General features: G+C 37.5%; 1 protein-coding gene across 2 annotated transcripts; it reads right to left on the bottom strand.

Annotated features, from left to right (window-relative positions):
* Nucleotides 1-257: 257 nt before the first annotated feature.
* On the bottom strand, nt 258-27,001 carry LOC124165986 (leukocyte receptor cluster member 8 homolog). Of its 2 annotated transcripts, none has more exons than XM_046543550.1 (16): nt 26,826-27,001; nt 26,485-26,571; nt 26,352-26,409; nt 26,225-26,267; nt 22,897-23,154; nt 19,318-19,700; nt 18,709-18,974; nt 16,900-17,043; nt 16,199-16,486; nt 15,522-15,704; nt 10,064-10,231; nt 8,703-9,018; nt 6,767-6,901; nt 6,350-6,563; nt 6,055-6,262; nt 258-4,193 (listed from the first exon to the last, which is right to left on the bottom strand). In XM_046543550.1, the coding sequence occupies exons 2-16, from the start codon at nt 26,559-26,561 to the stop codon at nt 4,034-4,036; spliced, it is 2,901 nt and encodes a 966-aa protein (XP_046399506.1). In that variant the 5' UTR covers nt 26,562-26,571; nt 26,826-27,001; the 3' UTR covers nt 258-4,033. The 2 variants fall into 2 exon arrangements, with proteins under 2 accessions (XP_046399506.1, XP_046399505.1); XM_046543549.1 differs by having other exon boundaries at nt 26,895-26,997.
* Nucleotides 27,002-27,725: the final 724 nt, after the last annotated feature.

The raw sequence follows: 27,725 nt of genomic DNA, 5'->3' as shown, positions 1-27,725 counted from the left end.
GGTGAAAGCGGAATCTCAGGCAACACTCCCGAGCCGGAGATTAGTAACCAGTATATAAGGGCCATGGTCATGACCTAGGAAACATTATCACACCACTTAAATGAACTAATGAATGAAATTGATAACTGTATCAATACAATTATTAACTTGATTTAGTTCAAAAATGACAAATAGGTAGGGCCCGAATGCAGCCACAATGAAAGACCATGTCTATCACCACTGCTGAAAAAGAATAGATGTAAAATAAAAATGACAGATTAATAAATAAATATTTATTGAAAATAAAAATTCAATTATTTACATATCATGATAATCAGTTGAATCACCTATTTCACACTTTTAAGTGCTAATTTGTACTTGGTTTATCCAATAAGAACTAATTAAGAGCTCAATTATGTATTGTTTTTCTCAAACCCAGACCTTCACACATAGAATTCATGTTGACTTGAGATAGATGATAGATAGATATTTACAAACTTTGAATCAAATAGAAGATTAATTTTAGATGTATAGGTCATTTGTCAAAAGCTTTCAAACAAAAAAAATATGATTACCGGATCTTCATTTTCACCACTATCAGGATGTACAGGATGGGAGATCATTTAAATGCAATATACAACAAAACTGCGTCATTACTTCCACCTAGTGGAGTATTGCACAGTCAAAGACTTTAGCACTGAAGTACTTATCTAATATAATATAAACAAGCACTTAAGCTGCTGATGATGCACGTTGTTTCCTACATCATTTCATGTCACCAACAATTCACACACCTAACACCTCCAAGTAACAATGCTTAATTATAGTAATTTCAACTGAGAAATGAAAAAATGAGGCAGAAACCCATTTGAACAATAGGAACAGAAAGTAAAATGGGTCAAAAGCATTAAAGAATGAAAATAAAGAGATGGAAACAGGAACACATTCAAACAAATTTCAAAGAACCAATAACCAGGATGGGATGTACGAAATTCAGAAAATGTCAAATTTTAAAAACAAATTATTAAAAGAAAACGATGATGAGTTAACAAGCGTGTGTACCAGTATCTCTAACAATGGATGTCTCTTATGTACAAACAGATACAATTATCAAAAATTTAGTCAAATTGTAACGCTTGGACTAAGTGCAAATTTCCATTATATGCTTCAACAAGCAGGGCAAATTATTTTGCAATAGTTTCAATTCAATATATACCATAACATTTCTATTACAACAAAAAAGGGGACCAAGTTTCATGATAATCTGACTGGTGGCAGTTGTCATATGACAGGCTGACCTCTTCCGACTGCTGGGCTGAAATTCTTCATTTTCTTGGAATTTTCTGAGCAAGAACAATCTTAATGTAACAACAACATTCACTCACATGCACACACACATAAATTACACACACACACACAAAACTTAAAAAGCACATAATAAACGCCTATGTGCTAGGAGGAAATGACATTCTCACACATTTTCTCTCTCATTCATCCTCGTGCAGAAAAAAAGATGATACTGCTGACAGCTTTTGCAAGAGCATGGTTTCCTGGAATCAAGAAGGACAATTATAAAGAGCAAAACCTTTATGGGAAACAAATGGAGGACGCTGAAGTAACTAACCTCTTGGGAAGAGTATGAAAGAAGCTTGGGAGATGACAGAAGGGACAATTCAATCGGGCCAAAAAATATGTCTCGCCTCTAAAATGAATATTACCTCAAGGATTACTTACGTTTCCTCCAAACTCAAGGAATATAAAGCTGATAACCATTATAAATTCAAGGTTAACTAATTATGAATGGTATCACTATTGCATAAACATGGTGGTGCTCACAAAGTGTCGTGTAGCTCAAAATCACTGCCAGTTTGGAACACATTTGGTCACTCTTTCGAGTCTAATCCCTCCAGTCCCAAATATCCCATCCTAATGCTGCACACTTTTCAGCTAGTAAGTTAAAACACGCAATGATTGTGAGGGCACTGTTCACGTAAAATAATTTGAATCCCTTTACCAAGGGAAGTATTGGAATAAAATCCTATCACACTTCACTATTCTAAAAACATTTAACTGGAAAAAAATCATCCCTAAGTGCTTGGAAGACACAGGAAAAAACATTCCCAGGGTATTATTAATTACCACAACCGACTTTCATAACAACCTGTGAGTTCATACGAGGGGAGAAAATGAAGAAGAAAGGTAAATTTGACGGCAAACCCGAAAATTTCCTGAGTGAAGGAATAGCAACTTAGTAATTTTATGCATTAACTCCACAAAAATTAAGATAAGCATCAACAAAATGAGCTTCAAAGCATTTACGAGCACAAAATGTTTTCCTATATATCTGAAAATGCATTCTATTTTCACCTCAAAAACTGGACAACACACACTCACTCCTAATTCTTCTTCCAGGAACAATCCTGGGCCTTCACTCTATTCACTGAATCCTCTAGACAGGGTAAGAAATTAAATATCTCACTTTAAAACCTATCTCCCTTCCTGGATACACACTAACACTTCCCTAAGAGATCATTTCTGCATTCCCATCTTCCAACCTATTCTCTTCTCTTCTGAATCTTCATGGACTGGAACACCTCGCCGATCAGGAACCTCAGCTGCTACGGGTTGACCTCTTCCTCCCTCTCATGCAATTCTCGGAAGACATACTGACCGAATACTCGTACTGGAACAACCAACAATCAAAACTCATTCTCGCAGATGAATCCTCCATGACTCCCCCTCATTTACATATCTGAATCTTCATTCTGGAACACTGGAACATATCTTTCTTCTGGACTGGAACACAGGATAATTTATCTTCTGTCAGGAACACAGGAACAATCTTTCTTCTCACTGGATCACTGCAAAAATTTCTCTTCTTTCTGGAACTCTGGAACCATCTCTCTTCATGCTGGAACACTGGAATCACCAACTTCATGTAGGTTCAATCTTCAAGCAGGAACGCTGGATCATCTTCATGTTGGAATAACATTGACTTATGCTAGGAATGAACGGCTAAATTCAATCTGGAACTCTGGAACCCCCCAAAAAAATTCTAATATCCCCATTTGACTTTTCAATAGCATTTCACATGTGACACAGGAGCCGGTAAGCCATGTGGTATGCTTTTGTAGACTGATGGGCAACTCTTCTTGTCTCAGGTACTTATTTCAGCTTCATTTATACTGCATTTGTAATGCTGGCCTAATCCAAGACTAATTCCAAAATAAGAAACTGCCATTAGCCTTCAATGACATTTTTCAATCTTCGATATGTTTTCTAAGGGCTCAAGTCTTGACAATACTCCCTGAGAAATTGATGGCGAGCTCTCCATGCTGCTGAAACATTTTCATCCTCCTGACTGGCTAATTCTTCTACTATACCAAACAGCATTGATTTTTTTGATGACATTCCACTCCTAGCTTGCGTATAAAGACAGGTGGATAGCTGCTGCACTCCATACAAAAGCAATTAAGGGATGCAGGCCTTGTCGACTTGATGTGACTTTCCCCTTACTAATTACCTGTTTCAGCTACTCTGAAAACCTTCCACAGAAACTTCATTTCATACTCAAGTCTTTTAACCCATCACATTTCACTGGGTTACAGCAATCTTGGAATCTGACCTTACCAATCACTCAAACATTTGAAAATCCTACCACATACTTCACCTATATCACCATCACCTAGTCTTTTAAAAGGTCCAATAGAAATTTCAAATATAATTCCAGCTAATTTTTTTCTGGAATGATCAGCACTTCCTAGCAAAATGCTAATGATTTTTCTCCCCAATCAAATGATGCTGAACTTGCACTATTACCCTGAGAGAGAGTGGTTATCCATAGAAAACCTACTTATCGCTTAGAGAGTTCCATTCTTTCGAGAGAGATAAATTAACTGTGGTTGGGCTATTCCAGTAGATCCACTAGTGTGTGATCGACAGACGTCATAGATAATCAAAGAAGACAGTGGAGGGGAATGGTATTCTAGTATACGGATCGTGGAAGTTAATGGAGAACGCAGACGTTTCTGGTTCCCTTGTGACAAGGAGTCATTCAGAGGTTAGGGAGGGCAGCCATTGAGGCTTTGCAGTCGATTTTCTCCCCATCCTCTGAGTAAGTAAGGGAAAATGGGGCAGCAAATTCACGGAAGTCCTTCTCAGATTCAAATGCCAACTCCTGGGCTACAAAGATCACGGGCAGGTACTGTCGATAACTGGTTGGGCGACGGAGCAATCCACGGCATTTCAGTCCATGGATTAATGGTTCCGAAATTGGGAAGAGAGAGGTAAGGTTAGAGGAGTTTAATGATGCACAATCATACAAAGATATTGATAAGCATTGCCTGAAAAGTATAGAATAAAAGATTAGACCAGTTAATAGACTATGAATCGCTCTCAGACAAGGATCACAGTTAATATAACTTGCAATGTATTACCCCACATTAACAGCATCTAATTCTTTCAAGATAGGAGTTTTGGCATTAATGTTAAAATATATGTGCTAAGCAGATGCCAAGACTCAATGGGGTAAACAGACGACATGAAATCAACTTGATTAAGACAATATTCACACACTAAGATATTCCTAGATTCAGAAAATTTAAAGTTACCGACCTGAAGATATGCATAAAAGACATCAATGGCTAAAGTAACAATAACTTTGGTTATTTATAACATAGAGAGGGCAGCATGAAGATAGAAATCTTGCATTAATTTGAGCATGCATTGATTTAATAACTGTATAATCAATAAGCTGACTTGTTACTTGGTTACTAAAAGTCACCTATTAAGGCCATTTTGTGCAAAGCACTAAAATACACAAACTGTAGCAAACAGTCATTTCGGCAGTCTATCGTACCAAAGAAAATTAAAATGGCTAGTTTTATGGCACACTTTCACGTGTTGGTGAATTAATAGTCAAAATTTGACACACCACACAATGAGAGAATGACGGCACCTTAGCACAAACTACAGATTACACCCTATGATGTGTTGTGTAAAATAGCCTAATCTCTCATAGCTTCCTCGAACAATACTTACAGCACGAGGCACCATACTGAAATATTGATACCTTTCAATTCATAGTATAGAATACAGATACATACCCACACAAACTGGAACATTGGACAATTAATTTCACAACCAATTTTTAAAAGTGAGATTTTGAATGAGATTTCCAAACCAGTTAGTGTCCAGATAATGAATACAATGTGGTCACGGAACAAATACTATCGAATAAGGTGCTAAAGAGATTCCTTTTTCAGTTCTGTCTTGGAATTATGAAATCATGAAACCACAACTTTTTTACCCTGAGCATGACCTCATCCATTAAATTAACAACACTTTTAACAAGTCATCACCAAATTGAACGTTTCTCAATTAATGATCCAAATCGGAGATTCTCACTTAAAATCAACACCATAATATAATAGTGTTATATCAGAAATAAATGAACAGCTGAAGATTCAGACAGAGAAAAAGAGAAATGCATAACTTGGCCACTTTCGAAGGTAGTCAATTCTCAAGTGGCTGGAGAATTTGAATACTCCCATTACACCTAAGCAAAAGTAGGCATTAAGAGAATGGCAAAAAAAAGTTATTCGAATTCAGTCATTACCCAAGAAACTCTCACTTCTTATTACCGAAGTCAATGAGTGGAGTTGTGCATACCCTAAATTTTATAAATAATCCTTCGATTGGGGACCCCAGGGGTAACTAGAACCCATAAAAGAAACTATGCAATATACGCAGGCGTTTTAATAGGTCTTCTAATCTTACTCACAGTATCAAAATCTGATGCGAACATTATATCAAATAATAAGCAGTGTCCTGGCAATGAAAATATAATAGCCTCTGATAATTCCATCTAATTGCAATCCAAATACATTTTTAAAACTTCCTCTTTCATATAAGCAAAGCACCGTAGCGTAATCCTTAAACTACCACCTGAAAGTATTGTGTAACCTCTCGAGATCACAATGACTAGTAACTCTAGAATGAGATATTTGGAAAATAACATACGAAGTTCCTCTCAACCCCAACAAACCATATGACCCAATAAATGGGCCTACTCACGCTTTTATCATAGCCTTGAGAGCTGCTTTCCTTTCCCGGGGAGCAAACCAATCAATTAAGTAACCTCCCATTCGAGGAGCCAATCTATAGAGTACAAAAAATGTGTGGTAGTTTCCCAAACTCCACGCTGACCGCAAAGCCAATGCATGGGCTATGCACTCATGTTTTTTATCTGACTCACTCAGGGATGCAAGAGAAGTTGTGAGATCTAGAACAGAAATTAAAAAAAAAAATTAAACAGCAACTTTACCACTAGTAAAAATTGTAATATACACACTAACTTGACACTACTAACCAAGTGTATTCTTAGTGAAGATGTAGTACAAAATACGGTACGCGGTGAACTCCAAGCTCCCTTCAACATGTCTTTGGGTCTGAGGAAGTTCAGAATAGAGCATCTTCAACTGAGTCTGACACTGGTTGAATTCTTCATGATCCCCTTTCTCAAGAGCTATTCGGGCATGAGTCTCATACACAGACATTGTGAAGCTATCCCTAATTCCTTGTACCTAAATAGAATTGATTGATCAAAATCAGTAAGGAGGAAAAACAAAAAAAAAAAAAACAAAAAAAAAATCTAAATGCACACTTCTCAGTTCTTCTTAGAGGTTTCTGGTATATCCACAAATTAAATTTAAGATTATACTTGTCATCACAGAAGGCAAACAATCAAGGCTATGTAACCTTTCTAATATGATGATTGAATACTCACCGTAAGATCTTGTCGAATGGACTTGAGCTGATCACATGCATAACGATAGTCTTGCATTTTTACCCACCGCTCCTTTACTCTTGCCAGAGATAGCCTGAGGACTTCTACTGGCCTTACGGAGGAGGCATCAGGAGCCTAAAATTGAAATATTTATTTGCATGTATTTCATGAGTAGTAAGAGAATATATTTCAAACTTAATCTCAACTTAGTTTTAAACAGAGAGAAAAATCCTTCTCAGTTCTTCTTAGAGGAAAATGGCTTTTCTTCAAAATTTGTCTAGATGTATGTCATCATCATAGAAGGACAAGAGCAAGAAATAAATACAAGGACTAGAATATGGAGACAGCAGAACCCTATTAGTGTGTTCCCAGATTTTAATTCCTCGTGAACTTTTTTGGATATTTTGTCAAGTCTTGCCAATTTTAACTCCTTAAGGTCTTTTCACTTCTTTCAAATAGAATACTACAATAAGAAAAAAGGAGGATTTCTTACATGAAGGTGGCCACTCAGAGATGAGGCTGAATATTTATTAACTTTAAGATCATGTCTGGTAATCCTACAAGATTAACTTTCACTTGCTGCTGCTAGTGCACAAGTGACCACGAACTATGGAAAATAAATTATTCTAAGCAGGCACATTTTCTGGTGTGCCTCAATAACATGCATTATGTGATTCATTAATAAACCAAAAGGATACAGCTTTGCGGTTGCAGAGTGTTCCATAAGCAAGTGGCATACGAGGTTAGCCATAAGCCCGGAAAATTCTATAAAGAAATACCCCAAGCAGGACTTCATTTTTATCACATATTAATGATGGCCAACAGTAAGATGAATTTGTTCACGTAACAAGAGTGAAAAGCAAGCCATACTTATTGATAATAGGCAAACAAATACAGTGAGTCCTCGTTTAACGTTGTTGATTCGTTCCTGAAAAAGTCGACGTTAAGCGAAACAACGTTAAGCGATGCAGTATTTCCCATAAGAAACAATGTAAAAAATTTAAATTGGTTCCTAGCCATGTTCCTAACAATCCATTTATTCGTGAAGAATCCAGAATTTCCCGGGCGAGAATCCAAGGAGGCCAATTATCGGAGCCGTAACTTTAAGCAGACTTCTTGACCAATCGGGAGACACCTGAATCAGGCCAAAATGAAAAAAATCTGAATCTGACACTCTGAAGCACGAGGACGAAGGGCGAGTCAATTTTCGTGATGATATGAATTCTTTAACCCGGCGGAAATCGCGAGAAACATTCATTACCGATTATTCACTTCAGCATGATAACGATTCATTCGAAACGAATTTTCATAACGAAAAGGTTGGGAAGAAGGCATTATTAAATGAAATATAAAAACTAAAAAGAAAGTATTTTTAATGGCGAAACATCGATATTTTCAGTAACAGAAGAAATTTTAACTGTAAAAACTCGACCGATCTCTCCAGCAGTTGCACCTTCTTCAATTCTTTTAATAATACCAAGTTTTTATTCTAATATCGCCGTTTTTTCTTCACGTCTGAAGAACCACCAGGATAGCCACTCTTCTTCGTGGACATTTTTTTCGGTCGGCATCAGAAAAATATACGGATAATGGGTAAATGAGGCGATAATTATTCGCTCAGATGCATAGTTAACATACGCTACCCACGCCAACCTTTTCTGTCGAACGATAATTACCAATCGCATTAATATGGTAATATTTACTATACATCAGATGCGCTTGCGTTCTATTCGCCATTCATTTTTTTTTCGCCGCGCATAATTTGAACAACGTTATCGCGAAGCAATAACGACGTTAAATGATCAAGGGTTTCAATTTTTGGACAACGTTATCGCGAAACAACGTTAAACGGGACGACGTTAAACGAGGACACACTGTACATGACCACCCAAAAATACAGACAAAACAAAAATGAACAGTTGGAATTTTAACTTACTGAAGTTAAGCGAAGATAAGGCTTCTCCACATCCCGACAAGTGCCAACCACACGGATCTCGGACCAATCAAGGTCAGCTGTTGTATCTTCTACAAAACCCGAAGGTGAGGAATTCAATGCAGAGGATGGTAATGGGGGCAAAGCAAGACTAAGAGGTCCATTACGCCTCCGTTTCAGAGCAGGAGTAGAAGGTGAGGATGATGCAGATTGACTTTTGGGTCCAACACCACCAAACCTAGCAGCTCTTTGCTGCAATCTCTCCTCATCCTCTTCCACTGTCATACGGCCGTACTCCGAATAGTAATGAGACTTATTCCTATAATTTAAAACATCATCAAGATCAGTATATATTCTGCATTTTAAAAATATTTGTAACCAATGGACTTGCATTGATTTACAAAAAAACACAAGACAAATAAATAAATGGTACAACCTTAGAGGTCAGAATAATTTACAGTACAATAAGAGATTGTTGCATGCCATTTGTACTGAGAGAATTTACATATTGAGCATAATTGCTCATGCTGTTACACAAGCAAAGCAGGCAGAGATAAACGAGAGAAAGAACACACATTTTAGACACTAAAAAAAAAAAGCCACATCAAACACCAATCATGGCTTATTAGCTCATGTAGAGTGTAAGGATTCCCATGCAAACTTTGTGGCACGTTTACCAGGTTGAAATGCCCCATATTGGCTTAAGTTAAAATGATAATTTAATGCTGTCACTAGGAGATATGCATGTTCCCTGACAATGATGCCGGATTAGATAACTAACCTACCAAAATCATCATATTAATCATTGACAGGTCCATCTAGTTTAACAATAGAGAAGCTGAGACATTGTGATTACTACTCGACACCTCAAATAGCTATCCTAACAACAAGAAATAAGAGATAACTTCAACTGCTGAGAATCAGGTGATGTGGATTCATTACAACATAGAATCACGAAGAGGAACAGACATTCGAAATGAGTGTGCCCGAGAAAATGGACCCAACCTTTGTTTAAATGCACAAAATTTAGACAGGGTGTGCCACTACTAGAAGCTGTGTTTTGGCATGATAATGGATATTTTGAAAAAACAGTTTTCTAGCTAGTTGTCATTGAGTTACAGAGCATGATGCAAAATTTGAGTACTTTCATTTATTTTTGGACCACCCTAGTGTCACATGCTACCATGCAGAATGTATTTGGCCCCAGACTCATCGTGACCTTTGAAAACCAAGGCAATCATTTTAGTACAAGTAACACAAATTTAAATCGCCCTTTTCTCATTTGGAGCTGTATTAACTAAAAGCCAAGCAGTAAAATAAAAACTAGTGTCCACAGCGAGCACCAAGCATTAGCAGTTACTTACGTCTTTGGTTGCTGTTTCCCTTGTTTTCCTCTCATCTTGTTTGTTCCCCTAGAGCCCTTGGTTTCCCCATGAGAATCAGAAAACCTCTGCTGCTGTTGCCTACTATGCCCTTTACTTCCCCTAACCAGCGGACGATAATTTTCATCACTACTTGAGGAACTGTCACTGCTATAAAAAAAGAACACAATTCACAGTCTCAGTTTGTACCAATCAATTTTATTACATTAAGAAGCATTTGCTTGATATAAATGCCCACCTATGGCACTCACTAATCTTCATTGCGCAAAAAATAATTAATTTCATAGACTATTGCCAAACGCAAACGGCTTTCCACAACTATTTTTCCCTGGTTTATTTTCCAAACAGAGGGCTTAATCACGGAATATCTACGAATACTACCATAACCAATTTCATTGAATACTTCCGCAAATATTTTTTCCACACGATAATGCTCTAACTCAGGAATGTTTACTTCAAATTACTTGTGATGCTATATTTCTAGGGATGGTCGGATCGGATACCTTGGATCCAAATATCCGCAGATAAATAAACAGAAAAATCATCAGGGGAATCTCACCGTCAGGAATTTGAAAATTCATTTGGATCCGAAAATATCCGATCCGAAAGATCCGGCTCTGAAAATCAAGGATCTGATCCGAATCCCGATTTGAAAGAAATCCTGGATCCATCCATCCCTATATATTTCATTACATTTTTTGAATTATTAATTTCATTCACTATGGTTATCCATTAAGGATAATAAGGATGTAATGAGTGCTGCACATTGCCCTTCATCGGATCCAAAGTCACGGAAGACATTGGATCAGGATCTGAAATTTTAAATAATAGCTTCAGTGAATGCAACGCCCGATAAGGGTGGAAAGAGTTCAGATTCTCTCTTCGAATGAGCCGTCGCATGCGATTCTTGTCCTACTCAGGAACCGTTTTGTTTGAAAGCTCTCGCAGAGGTTACGTAGGAGAACTTGAGCCGTGGAAAATAAAAAAGGCAAAGTACGACTGGCACATAGCGTGACTCTTCCCAAGAGATTGAAAAATCATCAGGGGAATCTCACCGTCAGGAATTTGAAAATTCATTTGGATCCGAAAATATCCGATCCGAAAGATCCGGCTCTGAAAATCAAGGATCTGATCCGAATCCCGATTTGAAAGAAATCCTGGATCCATCCATCCCTATATATTTCATTACATTTTTTGAATTATTAATTTCATTCACTATGGTTATCCATTAAGGATAATAAGGATGTAATGAGTGCTGCACACAATTTTCACAGAACAATCCTAATAACACTTGAAAATGTTCTTCCACTCACAATTAGGATGACGGTAGAAGAGTAAAAGGGATCTTAGATTAAGAAATGCACTATCCTTAAAACAATGCCACCTCAAAACCAATTGGAAAAATTATCAATCCATTACAACCAGAATGAATCTTCCGCTAAAATGCTCAAATAAATCACTTTGTCATCATAAAAAAATCATAATCGTCAATTATGTTTAAAATTACATTAGAGAATTGGCTTGACGAAGTACGACGAATAACCAAATTTAATTAAAAGAGAATGGAAGTGAATGAAACATGAACTTCGTAAGGTATGAAAATACCAGACCACTAACCAAGAGAACACAAGGACCATGTAAAACATAGGATATTGCAAAAAAAATCAGCAAACAGATAGATTTTACTTTATATAATTGAAACCAACAATTATTAATACTAGTAGAAACTTTAAGAGATATGGATATAACTAAAAGAGGAGACCCTAAGCTGTAAAACCTTATTAACAGACAAAAAATTGTAGACATTTGTATTGGTAAATAGAGCAGTCTTTCTGAAGAAAGAATCAAGCTACACCAAAAATAAATAACAACAACTTGGCAGCAAGTGAGAGAAATTTTCCTAAAAAAAAAAAAAAAAAAAAATTTTATAACTGATACCAGCATTTTCTTACACACATGAAATAGATAGAAAAATTAATCATTTATACATAAATTACTGTAGGAAAACATTTTCCCAGACCAGGAATCTAACCACAGACCAATCGGTTTCTAAGAAACTGTAAAAACTGTGTGAAGCAGGTCCCTTCATTCCAATGACAAATTAACTACGATTAATGGTTTAATTATTGATTAATGGATTATGGTAAGTAATTAATACACCAAAACCAGTAGTGAAACAAATGCCATTGCTTAAACCTTTCTTAACATTAAATGTAATTTAATTTAAACATTTGGCATGAGAAGCATTAAAATGAATTTCCATGGAAAAATGATCACTCAATAAGGAATCAAACCACCAGGGGATTTTGATTAAGCCCTGCATAGTTTTCTCAATTTTATTCCATAAGACATCCTTTAAGTTTAATGTTCAATTAATATTTTCCTAATTCCTTCCAGCACCTCCTACTTCATTCATGAAGTTAAGTATTTTTATAGATAACATAAAAAGTTATGAGGTGTTTCCAGAAAATAACGGCAATGTTAGTTTTTTGAAAAATATATGTCTTCATAATTGTTGTCGCATTCAACGTAGTTCCATTAAATATTCATTACCATTTCTTTCCCTTTTTACATGTTTTCATCGGTTGTTGATGTGTAGTTGCTAGCAGCTGCCACAGACAAAGTAAACAATGAATACAGGCAGTCCTCGACTTTCGTACAATTCGCATTTTTGTACGTTCCAAACCGACACCTTTTACTTAACTTTTGTACGCTACATTCAAACTTTCGAACATTGGTCTGTAATTTTTTGAAACCCCCACAATGTTTACTGCACATCCCAACATTCAACGGTTTAAAAAGAGCAATATATGCGAACAATACGAACGTATAAAATCAAGGGAATTGTTGACTTTAATCAAGGTGATTTACAGTGGAACCTCGTTAAAGCGAGTACGGGCTATAGCGACACTCCCGCTATAACGAGAGATAGCCGATGCACCGCCAATTGACCCTTTAATAAGCGTGTTAAATAATTCGTTTTTACGAGACCCTTTTGGTGTTGGCTCTCGCCATAGCGAGGGTTTCAACACTGGAAAAACTTACATCAAGACTCCTTAATCTCTGTAATTGCTAGCGATCTGTTATAAATTAAGTTAATGGAGTGCTCAGTCACAAATTTATGTGGTAAACTGTCGTTCGATAAATAAGTGGTTTATTTTGGTGAAAATATTGTGGCATTAGCATTCGCGAATGCTTCATCTTCTTTTGTTCTTCGGGCGGCAGAAAGCAGTCGGCAGCATACCCGCACGTCCGTGAGGTGCGTTAATAGAAAGCATTTGATGGCAGAACAACATGGCCAAAAAAACACCAAACACGTCTAAGCGAGAAAATAAAAATAAAGGAGTAATATGAGAATGTCGAAATTAATTTCTCTTCCTATTCGCTCAGCAAAATTAAAAAAAGCAAAAGCGCCCAAGGAATGCAGACGATGAAGAGTTGTGAGGAGCTTTGTTCGGGTGGTTTTGCCCATTCAAATCTGCGGGAACTTCTGAGAAAGGGGCCACGCCCAAGCCTAAAGCGGAGTATTTCAGGGATAGATTGCGAATGGAGAATTTTAAGAGTGCGGAAGGTTGATTATACTAATGCAAAGCACCAAATCCTCTCATAATTGCTGGTGATGCCTGCGGTGTAAATCCGAAGTCGTGGAAGAAAGGACTCCGATCATAAGTATCTTTAGAAGTATTCCCCGCGTCATATAACATAGACGAAACGGAACTTTTTTACATACAACTCCCCGACAAAACCCTTGCAGTATGAGGTATTTCTTGCAATGATGCCTCTAAAGGTAGGTAGTGCGCCTTAGCGATGATGTAGGATGTACGAAGCAGTGATACTCTGCGTGAATTGTCCGGATGGACGTATTTATTCTCCGTTGCGGATTTACAAGGGTGAACTATTCGCGTCAGTGGTCGGAGTCGTACTGGCGCTCTCTTTTGTCACGTGGGTGGCCGAGCATCCCCTGGTGGCCGCTGGAAGAACTCACAGAACAGCTAACTCTCGTTTGGAGTGACGTGGTAAACTTGGTGTATTATTTCAAATACGTCGCGAGCGTAACACACAAAAAGAAACTTTTTTCAACAACGGCAATTTTAATCACATCATTTTTCAAGCTTATCAAACTTTTTACCATAGACTATGAAGGTATTATATTATCTGATAGAAAAAGTCTTCCAAGGCGGGAACGTTATGCAACCTTCCACTGTTTTCGCCTGTAGAAACAAATGTAATGCGTTATTTCACTTCACTGCCGCTTAATGTACAGAAACAATAAACATACACCAATGGAAAAATTTGAGGCATTAAATAACCGCGATACTGTTTTATCAGTTAATTTTTGAATTTTCAGTGGAAAATACCAAATTAATAGAATGATCACGCAAATGAACTAATTAAGTGCATAGAAAAATGGCTTCGTCGGTTGTGCATTGGCATAATGATTGACGAAACAATGCTTTCGATGATTTTTATTCAGTGCGGCGCTTATAAATTGTTTGAATAGTTAGTCGTTGTTTGAGTAAGGAAATTTATTGATGCAAAAAAACATCGCCTTTCGTCTGGATTTATGCTTACATTTATCGGATAGATGTTTATCTGTCGCCGCACCACTCCTGTTCCTGTATATTTGTTCGTAACAGGTATATTGGCTATTATTTGCTTCACCTCCGGTAAAGCGACAATTCGCTATAGCGAGTGTTTATTAGTGCACCGTGGGGTGTCGTTATATCGAGGTTGCACTGTATTTGAGAGAGAAACTGCCTGCAATAGGCTCCTTCATCAAGAGAAGAGGAAAGCTGTAGTTCAACCTTCATTGAAGAGATCTTTAAAAATAGTTGACTACAGTGTCAAACAGCTTTCAATAAAATTAATAAGTTCTCCTTTCTAATTGTGTGTTCCCGTTTGAGTGTTGTTTAATTCATGTACACCTTCAGCAACGATATTGCATGAAATATCATCCGATTTCCGTTTGTCTATTTAGAATAACATGTGAAATATACATGCAATCACTAATGTCACCCACTGAGCAATCTTTTTCTTACTTTTATTTACATTTTCTGTGTATTTTTGAAAGAAATTACATAATGTGAGGAATTTTATTAACATATTATTAAACAATTGTTAATAAAAATAAAATCTGAGTAGAAAATACGGTTTTAGTATGTATATTTCGCTCTTTTGGAACGTAACCCCTAATTAGTATGGAACTCAATGGTTTGACTTTCATACACGTTTTCAGGAATGCATGTGTGAAAGTGTGCTTGTGTGCGAAAGTCAGGGACCGCCTTTACAGCTAAAAATTTAAACATGCTTCAGGGGCATGTAAAGCAACACAGTAAAAAAATTGACCATCAGACCATCCTGCCCACAAAATTAAACAAAGTCCCGTTATTTCCAGAGCACACCCAGTAATTCTACCACAGCTGATATTGTTCACACTGACCTTCTTGTTCTTCTACGGCTCCTGACAGGACTACCAGATCCTCTACTAGATGTCAAAGAGCCAGTCTTGCCTCTACCACCAAGTGAGCCTCTGGCTCCTCCAACCTGAGACTGTAGTGTAGATGCACTCCCTCTGCTAACAGGTGAAGATTCCAAGGGAGACTTGCTCCTTGAATTACGAGGCCTACAAACATTTAAAGCAGCCATGAAAAGGCTAGTCATATAACAACAGGTGTCTCAACGAAACAATGGGATACAATCAAAAACAATTAAGCTTATCAATCACATGATTTCATTTACATACTTGAACTTTAATCACTCAAACATTACTATTATAAACTTTTACTTGACATTAAATCCTCCCTTTCTGCCCAAAACCCTCAGGAAAAAGTAAGGGATTTTCCCTACAAGGGAACTAAATTCAATTGCATGATAATAATATTTTCCACTCCAAATTTCTCAAACCTTAAATATAAAATCACCATGCAAGACTAAAAAGGGAATTTAATGCCCAATTAAATTTATAATATGAGGAAGGATCGTAAAATATAACCCAAATACCAATCAGGATTTCACTTAACATCCACATTCCAAGGGACATTCGTATTATCCCACTCACAACAGCAGTATGATCATTTGCTACCAAAAACAGATATTCGTGCAACTCTATGAACAAACCTGGAAATTAGCCTGGAAACTCCAACTTTAAATGGGACAATTGATCCTTTCTTCTGAGAATTTGCAAGAATGCCAGCTGATGGAGAAGATGGAGCAGATGCAGTTGAAGACGGTGGAGATGAGGCAGGAGGTGGGGGTGGAGGTGGAGGCAAGGCCAGGGTAATCTGCAGAGATGGTGAGTTGTCAGGTTTCTTTTGGGATGGGGTCAAATTCTTCTGTGATTCAGTGGATGAGGATGCAGTATTATAAGAGTTCTTAATATCACTCAACATCCTTTCGCTATGAATACTGAAAAGTAAAAGATCCACTCAGACATATTCATAATGAAAAAAACATTTTTTACATAACATCAAGCAAGTTTCGCAACAGGAAAATTTGAAGTAAAGAACTCATCTTGAAAATAGCAACCCAAAAACATGCAAGCAAATTGCAATCACATTTCCACACTTAAAACTCCAAACAATCCATGTATTAAATTCCAAACAATCCTAAAAATATATCTGCAGTCGCATGAAATGAGGCGCCTTTTCAAGTTCTAGGCAACTTGCCAGCTTTCTAAAGCCATTCAGACCATGTGCAATTACCTCTATTTGACATTAGAATTGTAAATCCAACTTGGAATGGTAATATAGAAATTACATTAATTTCTGGCATGACATCAGGTACTCCGAAAAACATTAATATTTATGTCAAAATATTACCTAGGCAGTGGTTCCAGGTCCCAGTCCTTCACCCACAAGGAACCATCATTTGCAGCCCTGGTTATTTTCCCTTTCAAAATTATTTCAACTTGATCTTTATCCACAGGCGTGATACATTTACGGTAGCAACGGTCAACATATTCCCTAAAATGAGTCAAAACACATCAAGTCAAGACATGTCAATGACAAGGAATATCAATTCAATATCAGAAAATCTTAATGACAGATTATAAAATTATAATAATAATATCTGTTATCATTTTTCTGATCACTCCTCTAGTGTACTGTATGTGCCCATGCCCTCCCGGTCGCATGACAGCACAACTATATCTTCTATCCTATGGATACAAATCCGTGAAATGCGATATTGAGAATTAACACGAAAAAACGCACAATCAGTAAATAAAAACAAAATTTAGAGTTTTATGCGATTTTCGGTGACTTAGCGAAAAAATCACATCTAATGAGTCATAATCTATTAAAGCTTAAGCCTTCATTGTTTAACACTGCTGACGTCCACTCGATCTATCACATTACGACTCCAAGGTCAATTGGTTTGTTTTGTCTCCCGCACACTGAATTCGCGTAATATCGTGCACTGTAGTGATGTCTCTGCCGGATTTTGCCGTTAAATTAATCGCAGCCTCATTCTTTGCTTCACATTTTACAATCCTGAAATTCTCAGAAATGTCAAGAATGACGTGCTTTCTCTCCTGAAGTATTAGATATTCTGAATAAATAAAGTGCTGAAAGAAATTTAACCCGGCAGCAAAAGAGCATAATTATAAGCTCACGCACCTGGCACACATCAAAGCAGAGCAGCAATTCTAATGACTCACCGTGACACAGTAAACAGCATTATTGGATAATTTGTAGAAGGAAAAACTTAAGCGTGTATCTAACTTAACAATTTTGTCGACTTGGGTCGAACACAGCCGCTTTCAGACGTGACGACTTTCCCCTGTTCATGGCATGGCACACGGCAAGGCGAGCGAGTCTTCTCGTCCAAAAGTGGCCTGAATTTCACGCCTCCATGCCACAAATTTTAGCAGAGAATAAAACCACTTTCACAGATCTCTACCTATGGATGCTCTACTTTCTCATTTTACTAGGGATGAAATTCTGAAGGTATGAAAAGTAGCATTTTGACCTAGCCACCCTCGCCTTGACAAACACAAATTTATTAGGTAAAATTCTGAGCAAGTGAATAGAATTTATATCATTCAAGTACACCCAAATGCATTATGTATTTCTTCAAACGTAGAAGAACTCAACTATTGGATCAGTGACCTGAAACCTAGTTTATTTAAAATTATGGTACATTGATATGGTAAGTTGATATTTTTGCCAGAAAATTAAACCAGCCAGCTGCAGCCCTAAAATGTAGGCATTATTCCTGCTTTTACGATCAACTACCTAAAGGTCATGGCAAGAAAAACATGGTTCTTGGATGGATATTAAAACATCAAAAATAACGAATTTTTGATCTTATGATACCTAAAGTCTTCAACTCAAGTTGTTTGTAAAAAATTAGAAAATTGTTTCACTATATGTGACTAAAAATTATTTGCCAGCACACTCCCTTCACCTAGGAATTGAACATAGTAACCGTAATTGAACATAGAACCCTGTAAGTAGCAGCCGAGAAGACTACCTTCCAACCTATGGTACCATATTCACTAAAAATACTAGAGTATGAAACTTAAAGATACCTTGGCAAATAAAATAATGGTTGGAGGGTAAAAATTACGAATAATCAACAATAACCAAACTGTAAATTATGGATAGTGGGTAGACTTGGATACTTACTTGAGACTTGGAGGCCAATCCCCTGCAGCTAATGCACCAATACTCTGCGGTTTGGAGGGAGATGTGGTGGAGGGAGGGAGGGGTGGTGGTGGTGGAGGAGGAGGAACTGGGCCAGAAGGAGGAAGGGGAGGGTTGGATGGGGGCATAGAAGAGGGGAGAGAGGGGGGCAGGGGGCTCTGTTGCTGTGGCAACTGCTGAACACCCATGGCACCTCCACCTATCTTCATGGCTTCACACTGTCCAGGCAGGCCACCATGCATAGCATCCTTATTTAAAGAAAAGTAGAGCAATATTTACACCATAATCCACCAAAAAGCAATAAACAGAGCTTATATTATGTGCACTATCTTGTCTCAGTTCTTCTTAGAGGACAAAACTTTTCATAAGTCATCAAATAAGATTGTTCATCATACACAGATAGAGGGAGGGGATCATTATTGGATGATACCAGGGAATCTAATACTACTATTACCTCCGCCCGTGATACATTCACATCAAAGAAAAAGGGACCAATTAAAGCTTTTAACCATTAAGATGATAATAATAATAAAAACTGGCATTACAACAGTTATGACAAAATAATGACAAACAAGTGAGCAAACAGCTTACCCTTGACATGCCCAGATCCCTAGACTCCTCTGCAGGCTCATAATGGCCAGGTGGAGGAGGCTGATAATGCATAAACCTCATGTTATTCTGCTGCATCTGCATCATGTGCTGCTGCTGAACCTGTTGATGGTTCATGTTGTTGAACATCCCATCCATCGAGTGGCGCATTCCATTGTTGTATTGATACGCATTGCCTTGTTGCTGCTGCATTTGCTGCCCATTCTTGTTCTTCTTCCGCTTCTTTTTCCCTCCACCAGATCCCCCCTGAACACCCATGTTTGTATTTTGTACACCCATATTACCACCCTCATTACTACCAGTATAACCTAAGCCTGGACGTTTGTTCGGTAAATTAAAACGAACTGGAGTTATACCAGGTGGTTCTGCAACAAAAGAATAAGTTTAAGGGTTAATCAACAGCATCATTGAAATATCAAATGAACAGTTTTCAGAAGCCAAAGCAAATGAATCAGTAGCTTCATTAGCTTGTAGGGTGCGATTCATAGACAGCACTAGAATTGCTCACTTTACAAAGTCTCTCTTTACGGTAAAGTGGGACTTAAGCTAAATTTCGTTTCATAGTCGTTGCAAGGATATCACTTTATAAAGTGGCACTTTAGCTTCTTAAGTCTCAATCAGGCATTGAAATTTTGAGTGTTGGCAATGAACACTGTGAAAAAGTGAAGAAAAAGTTGACACGATAATTAATTAGTACTTATTTACATGTTTCTGGCGACTGGGTTTCCGTGTTGTATTTTGCTAAGATTTTATTGAGCTGCATTTTCTCCTTCTCCCATATTGTGTGCAAATGTAAATGAATACTGCATTATTGAAAGCTTTTCCCCACTAACTTTTTTGTACATTAATGACTGAGTTGGCTGAATAAAGGCTCACTTTTAATTAGCTTCGTGCATTGGTAATGCCCAGTGAAGTAAATATTCAAATGCTGACATTTTCACGTCATTTTATGATCATCTTGTATGATTAACTGCATGTTGTTTGTACTACATGTTAGTCGAAGTTTGATGGCATACGTTCATTGAAGGTGGGTGAAATTCTCTCACGTTAACTTGAAACTGTACCAATTAATTTGAAGATTTACCAATCAGTGGTTGTCTCTGGTGGATGCATATTTTGAAGGAGGTATGGGTGTATATTGAATTGCACTTCAAATGATACTTCGACATATATGAATATTAGAGATGGGTCGAATAGCAGATTTCTCGAACTCGAATATCGAATATTAAATCATTGCACGAATATTCTAATACCTCGAATACTATAAATGATGAATGCGGGAATGTTTGACTTGGTTGCTTATGCAGCAGGAAACAAGATTTTGGTGAGTAATTGTGATTTCCTTCAAAGTATTCAAACAGGAATTTAACTGATTAATGGAATATTTTCATTTTATGGAAACAATTTGGGCATATAGTTGATTCAAATAACATTGACTCTATCATCTCAGGTAAAGAAAAGCCATCATATTTATTTCATAAAGGGCACCTCAGGTATCTCACCGCATTTCATTCAACCCGACATCTACGGTCTCAACTGGCTCTTAAGCAACCAAATTATCCTACCCTTTGGTTCAACTATAATATGATTATAATCCATTCTCTCTTGATAAATACCCAGGGTTAAGTTTTTCACCGATGGAGCAAAAAATGTGTGATTTGTGCACTGCTCCGGCTTATGATTTTCACACTTCTTACCCTAAAGATTATCTACAGCTTTTAAGAGCCCCTAGTAACTTAATTAGGGTGCATAAATGAAAGACTTTCCCTGGCAGAATAAGTATTTTTCTCTTCAAAATAAAACTAGAAGTTTAATTTGAAAATTGATCGTTTATGTGTAAACATAATTTTAAGCAAGACAATAAAATCAGTAACAACAATCAAAAATGGTAGATATGTACAGTAGAGGGCCAGCAGGGTGTTTCAGAGTCTCATAGGATTGGCGGCGTCGGAAACGGATTCAGTCCGAGTCGATCGGGAACCTACCCTACGCTCGTCTTCCGTGCGTTTCAGACATACTATCGGAAAGCGTTCCGCTTTTGGTATAACGTCAACAGTCATCCTAAATGGGAAATGTGAAAAACGTCACAATTTTCCAGAGACAAGTGAGCAGCGAAAATAACCTCCCGCAAGGTGTGACACTTCACAAGGGAGGTGAAAGGTATATACGGGCATACATAAGTGCTAATTGATACTTTGTCACATAATTGCCGTTGTTGCGGGGTAAAATTATTTTAGAATTGTCCGTCTGTAGTTTTTTTAATGTAATACCCTGTCATTTTGTGCGAATTACGGGAATGAAGGTAAATTTTGAACAAGTTTGTTCTTTCATTATCGTGAGAGCATAGTTGATAGTTAAATTCGTGTATCGTAAGAACTTAACTACAGGTAGTTGCGAAATCCATCATTTTTTCCAACAACATATGGCTTACTTACTCAACTGTTTAACCAAAGTGTCATATTTTTATTCAGTATCTCATTTAAATATGAATATTGACCATCATAAATGATGTTATGGCCTTCATGATATGCCATTAACATCTAACAAATTTTCCGTAAAAGTGGAAGGAAATACAGTGATTAAATTAGGTTGAATAGTGTCCATTATAATTAATGGCTCGAGTTATGTACGTTAAAATAACACAAAATAATATGGTTAGTTTTTTATCTGTTAATGACGTACTCGGCTATTTTTATACCTCCATTTTATTTGGTACGAAAATGACAAACAGCTACTATTGTTGCACCTTTAAATATATCTTTGAAATTATATTTCAGTGTGCGATAATTCAACAGAGAGAAAAAAAATAATCACTGCAATAGGGAATAGAACACATAACCTTTGCTTCATGGCCTAGTGCCTTAACCTAATGCACCACCGATGCTTCTACCTTGCTAACGGAAATTTGTGGACTATAGATGACATGATGGTGTGAGGGGGACTCCGTATAGTTATTACTGTGGCTATTCCCGTTATGCTTGAACTAATATTTCTCACTCAATACGCACTCAATCATATCAAACTAGACAAATTGTTATACTTTCAAACCAACGGACACGTTTCCAATGCATGCTACCTACATATTTGTAAGTCAACACGCCATGCATTCCAACTTGTTTCACGTTCTTGTTGCCAAATTACTCGTCCAAATAACATGCAAACAAACTTGCGCCAAGAATGATAGTCTGCGTATTTATTGTCTAATTTACACGAGAATTAAAGTCATTTACAACTATATTATATTACTCTATCAGAACATTCACATACATCAGCACTGATGAAATAAAGTGGTATTATTTTATTAGAGCCAAATATTTAATAAAAAACAGCATTATAACATATCACCAGTCGCAACAGGAATGAATTTCTGGCACCTCTAGCCCACTCGACTTCTATCCTATCGGAAAGCAGTCCTTGAGTCGATAGGAAGCAAGTCTGAAACGCACGGATTGCCTCACTGATAGTAAGTGACGTAGAATCTGCGTCAAGTCTCCCGATCTGCTCGGAAAGGGAGACTTTGAAACACCCTGCAGGAGAGATCTTTGACTGATTTTAACTCACGGTTGTAGTGGTGCTGCTCTGGAGTGTGATAATATGGCATCTGAGATCCAGGAGGCTGAGGGGGCAGGGGTGGTGGGGGTGGAGGAGGACCAGGGGGCAATGGAGGCAGCTCTCCTTGTTGCTGCTGCTCCTCATGTGCACTTCCTTTCTCATCCGCTCCCTCACTGGCCATGTTGCTATTGGCACCACCCTGAGAATTATTGTTTGACTCCTGGCCACCTTGTGGCATACACTGGCCCATTCCCCCTTGATGAAAACCTGAAAAATTAGAACAGCAACAGTGAAAAGGAATTCAGTCAACATGAACAGGGATAGAAATTTAAGGAGCTAACTTTAAAGAACTATGTAATATTAGATATGAGTTAATTTTATTATAACGAGAACAATGGATTTCATTGAATACATGTGCATTTTTAGTGCACTTGAAAATGAATTTGCTCGCTTGCAACTGAAAATGAAGTTTTTTGTGGTTAAGGATTGTATTTAAAGGCATGTTTACACGATACATTAACACGTACGAGTTAATGTACGTTTGCGTGAATGATTTTTGTGGACCGGAACCGAACATGTACGAATGCATGAACCAAATTAGAACAGGTTCTATTTTCTGTGCATGCATTCGCACAAGTTGGGAGGTTACACGGTGCATTTTGGCGTTCATTCTCGCGTTCATACATTTAGACATTAACCCGTACGTGTTAATGTACCGTGTAAACAGGCCTTAAGAATAAGATCACCGACATTTCGAACAAATGAATGAATACAGAAAGGACCAAGATGAGTGGACCAGCAAGAATAAATGCAGTGGTGGTTTCCTAATGACAGTGAGAAACAGACTAAAATCTGAAGCCAGTTCCCAATTAGTAGCTCTCGGCGAATTGAGTGTTGTAGGAGGAAGCATGTATGGCAACTGGAAGAGAGGAAGAAAGAATGGAAACGCTATTGCAGGAGGAGCGATGTCCATTCATTCGGATACGCAGGGGGTTGGAGGAGAAGCCAATGTAAAAAGTAGGGGGGGCCTTCTGGCACAGCAGTTTACATAAATACACTGTTTTTCATTGTGCAAGAAAGATTTGACACTGAGGGGAGAGGGAAGGTGAGGAATTTATTGGGAAGGGGTTTGGTAATGAGGATGCAACATGTTTTGTGTCTTGCACGGTTGCAGGGTGACGGCTGAGGTTTAATAGATATATGTATTATGCTTGTACAATGGTTTAGCTGTTTTAAGGATGCTGGCCAGATTTGGTGGTTTTTTGAAGACGAGTGAAGGGTATCGCAGGAAAAATAGAAAAGTGGTTGTGTTGTTCAAGAGGACAGGGAAAAGGTCCATCCAGAGTCCTATGCAGTATGTCCACGCCTAGAAAAAAGGTCTCGCATAGGGAAAGAGACTATGAGGAATAGAGAACTTGCACATTTTCTGGAAAAAAAAATAGAGGATATAGAGAACGATGAACCTTGCATGACGCAAAAAACCCGAAGGCTAGGTAACAATTGGTTCCCAATATGAAAATTCTCAAAGTTGTCGATATTCCAGCGGCGCAAAAAACAGAGATTGAAAGGGGGCATGATTATTTTGGGTGGGTCTGACGTCACATCTGCCGTTCCGAGGGCTCCAAGGCAGTACCGCAGTGGCACCTGCCCTTACGGCCACTTCCTTGGGGACTCAGGGCAGCATCTACGGAGAGAGGGAGGTCATGATGCCACGCTGAGAGCGAAGTATCTTAACGATGCTTTTATGCTAACATCTGCGCTGCTGTAACTTCTATAACAGGAGGTTCTACATCATTAAATGATGGAATGATGGGAGAAATAATGCTCTAATTCCACAATATTTATAACCGGGTCTGATGCTACCACTTCAATATCCCTTGTGAGGTTATACCCTGGATAATAACTTGATAATGAGTATGTAATTTAATTAAATGACGTGGAATGAGGACACAGTGCATTGTTTCTTCTAACTATATTCTCCTAACAGGCAGCTCTCGTGTCTTATCGGCTATTGGAAGCTTAAATTTCCCACCAAGGTCTGTCTGATTGAAAATGCAAGCAAAACGAGTTTGAAAGCGTATTTATATCTTGCCTAAATATAATTATATGAAGAAAAATAGGCATCAATAAAAAACTAGTCATATTTTTGTTTGTTAAATGGAATAATGTTTATTTTTTGAAATTTTAGTCAGTTTGTTTGCGATTAAATTGAAAAATGAGTCCCATTCTTTGACTTGAAGGTATAATTTTGGCGGCATGTAACTTCATTTTCAACTCATTAATACAACATTCTTCTCAATCAAATAAATTTGTAGTATTTTTAATTGCCAATTGTCTTTGCTTGATTAGTTCAAAACTATTTGAAAAAGCAAAGTTATCTTGATAACAGGTGAGTCTACCGCCAAAAAATTTATTGGCAAGTAAAGAACCAATTTTGTATCAACATGTCGTAATAGTTATCTATGGAGACGTTAAAATATTTACATAAGACATGAGATGATCAATTTTGCATTTTTACAAAGTTGTAGAGCTGTGACGTGCCAAAACAACACTTTACCTACACAAAAAGGACTCCTCAGTGGGCCAAGAGGGCCTCCTTCCTAAAATCGCTCCACTTTTGCCAACTGATTATTTATGGTGGAGACAGTCACTGGTTTCGGAAACACCTATGTTTTGTAATTATTTTATAACTAGCGAACTACTGAAAATTAGAATTGGAAAATTGTGAATCTATTAACGGGATTTAAGTATCAATTAATTAAGATGGAAATTCTAAAAATACATAAATGCAATGAAGCTGAATGTAACCAAAGTTACACCGTTCTCTACGGAGTCAATAACCGGGCCTCGTTTTTTTCAATCTTAAAAAAATTACGTTCCACAATCTAACGTGAAATGAAACAGGCTCTCAATTGCTTGATGTATTTCTCATGGCGTCATTTGTTAATGAATTATAAGCTTTCATACTTGAGTCTCATTTACTTTTAAAAGGACCGGGCTCCGCTAGAAACTATCGCTACCCTTTTAGGGCATGAATTTTTTGTATCGATTATTATCTGAGCTCCAACGGTTGGAGCTTGGATACACCACTACCAATAGGTGTTCCTTATACATTTTCTACTGCAATATATTATTAGCCCATTGTAAAACGATAATTCTTCAATAAAACCATAGACAATATTGTAACCAATATTTAGGAAAAAGTAATACTTTACGTACTAGATTAAACCTTTGGTGTATATTAATAATTTACAATCATTACTTATCATGCTACGCTGTATGCGCCATAAATGAATGAAAGCTTATCAGGGGAACAAAAACATGAAGTTACACTTACCATGGTGCATACCACCCTGCGGTCCGGTTGGATACCCCATTCCCTGGAAAATTGAGCAATGAGTATGTGTTCCAATAAATTAAATTCTAATATTTCGTAAGAAAACAGAAAGGGTTAAGGATAGTACCTGATCAAAGTAATTGTAATTTCCAGGATGGCCATATCCCGGATGTCCATACGGATACCTAAAATGGACATTAATGGACCTTAATAATAACCTCATTAAAAAACCAACAAAATACTCACAGGCTAAAACTTACCCGCCGTAAGGATTGTACATGTAAGGAGAAAATTGCCATGGGTTGGGAAGAGCTTGATTCTGACATTTATCCCCCATGGTGGACCAACTAACCAGTAACAACAACACGAATCGGAATAAATGAAAAGAAAGAGAAAGCTGATTCTTAAGACAAATCTTAATCCACGGAGTGAGTTAACTGGATTATCAGACAAATTCTCGCACAGCACTTCACGAACTAGTTCGCTTAATCCTCAATTTCCATCAACAACCAATGCCGCCATTTTGATATCACAAAGAACATGGCACAAAAAAGACCATGCTCTCGGATCAACACAAAAGACGGATGTAATGAACAGTTACCTCTAACTACCACTAAAAGCTGCTCGCGATCAATACCTAGCGATTAAAAGAGAGCAAAATTTCATTTACGCAAAAGAAGATTGTTTATCCTCCATTGACACCATAGACACGCACACAGATAACTTTTCCCACCATTACAGTACAATCAGCAGATGTATTGCTTCCAATTTTTGCCACTCGAGACGCAGAATACCCAGAATCCCAGAATACCCAGACCACCACAGCGCAGCGTGAAGCGCAATCGACGTAGTTATCTCCACGGAGCGGTATTTAAACGTTCAAATATCAATTATGATTTACCTTTAGGGGTTATTTATGAATTAATTTCATTGGATCCTAATGTATCATTTATTAATGTTCCATACCAAATTTAATCAGCCGATAGTAAGTAACATATTTCATATTTTTTCTGAACGAGTCAAGACTTATTAAGGAATTATTTTCATCTCAACTACTACAGGCATATAGGTTATCTCTCTGAGCACAGGCGATTAAGAGAATGAGCGTGAGTCGGGAAGGGGTTCGCCTCGCACTTTAAAGAAGTTCAGTTTACTCCAGTAGCCGCATACCCAGCCGAAATATCTTCATTTGGTCGCTTCTAACTCAAAATTTCCCTAGCACGGTCTTAGAATAAGTTTTTGACATTTTCACTCTATCATCTGCTACCATTTGATGATGACTAAAATTCTCCTTGAGCGCGGTAATACATACATACATTACTTTGTAAACCTCATATATGCAGAGCTGTGTTCATAGTTGGTCATGAATGTCTGAAGCTCCACAGAGACAATCATGAAATGACCATTTTCACATACAGTTATATCAAATTGCATGCTTGTGGCGGGTTCAGGGATCCAACCCTGTACCATCCAAAAACCAAAATTCAAACCCCTCATATAT

Source organism: Ischnura elegans, chromosome 9, assembly GCF_921293095.1.
Source record: "Ischnura elegans chromosome 9, ioIscEleg1.1, whole genome shotgun sequence".
NCBI classification, from domain to species: domain Eukaryota; kingdom Metazoa; phylum Arthropoda; class Insecta; order Odonata; family Coenagrionidae; genus Ischnura; species Ischnura elegans.
The sequence above is the reverse complement of the archived record's forward strand: the minus strand, read 5'-3'. Positions and strand labels throughout refer to the sequence as shown.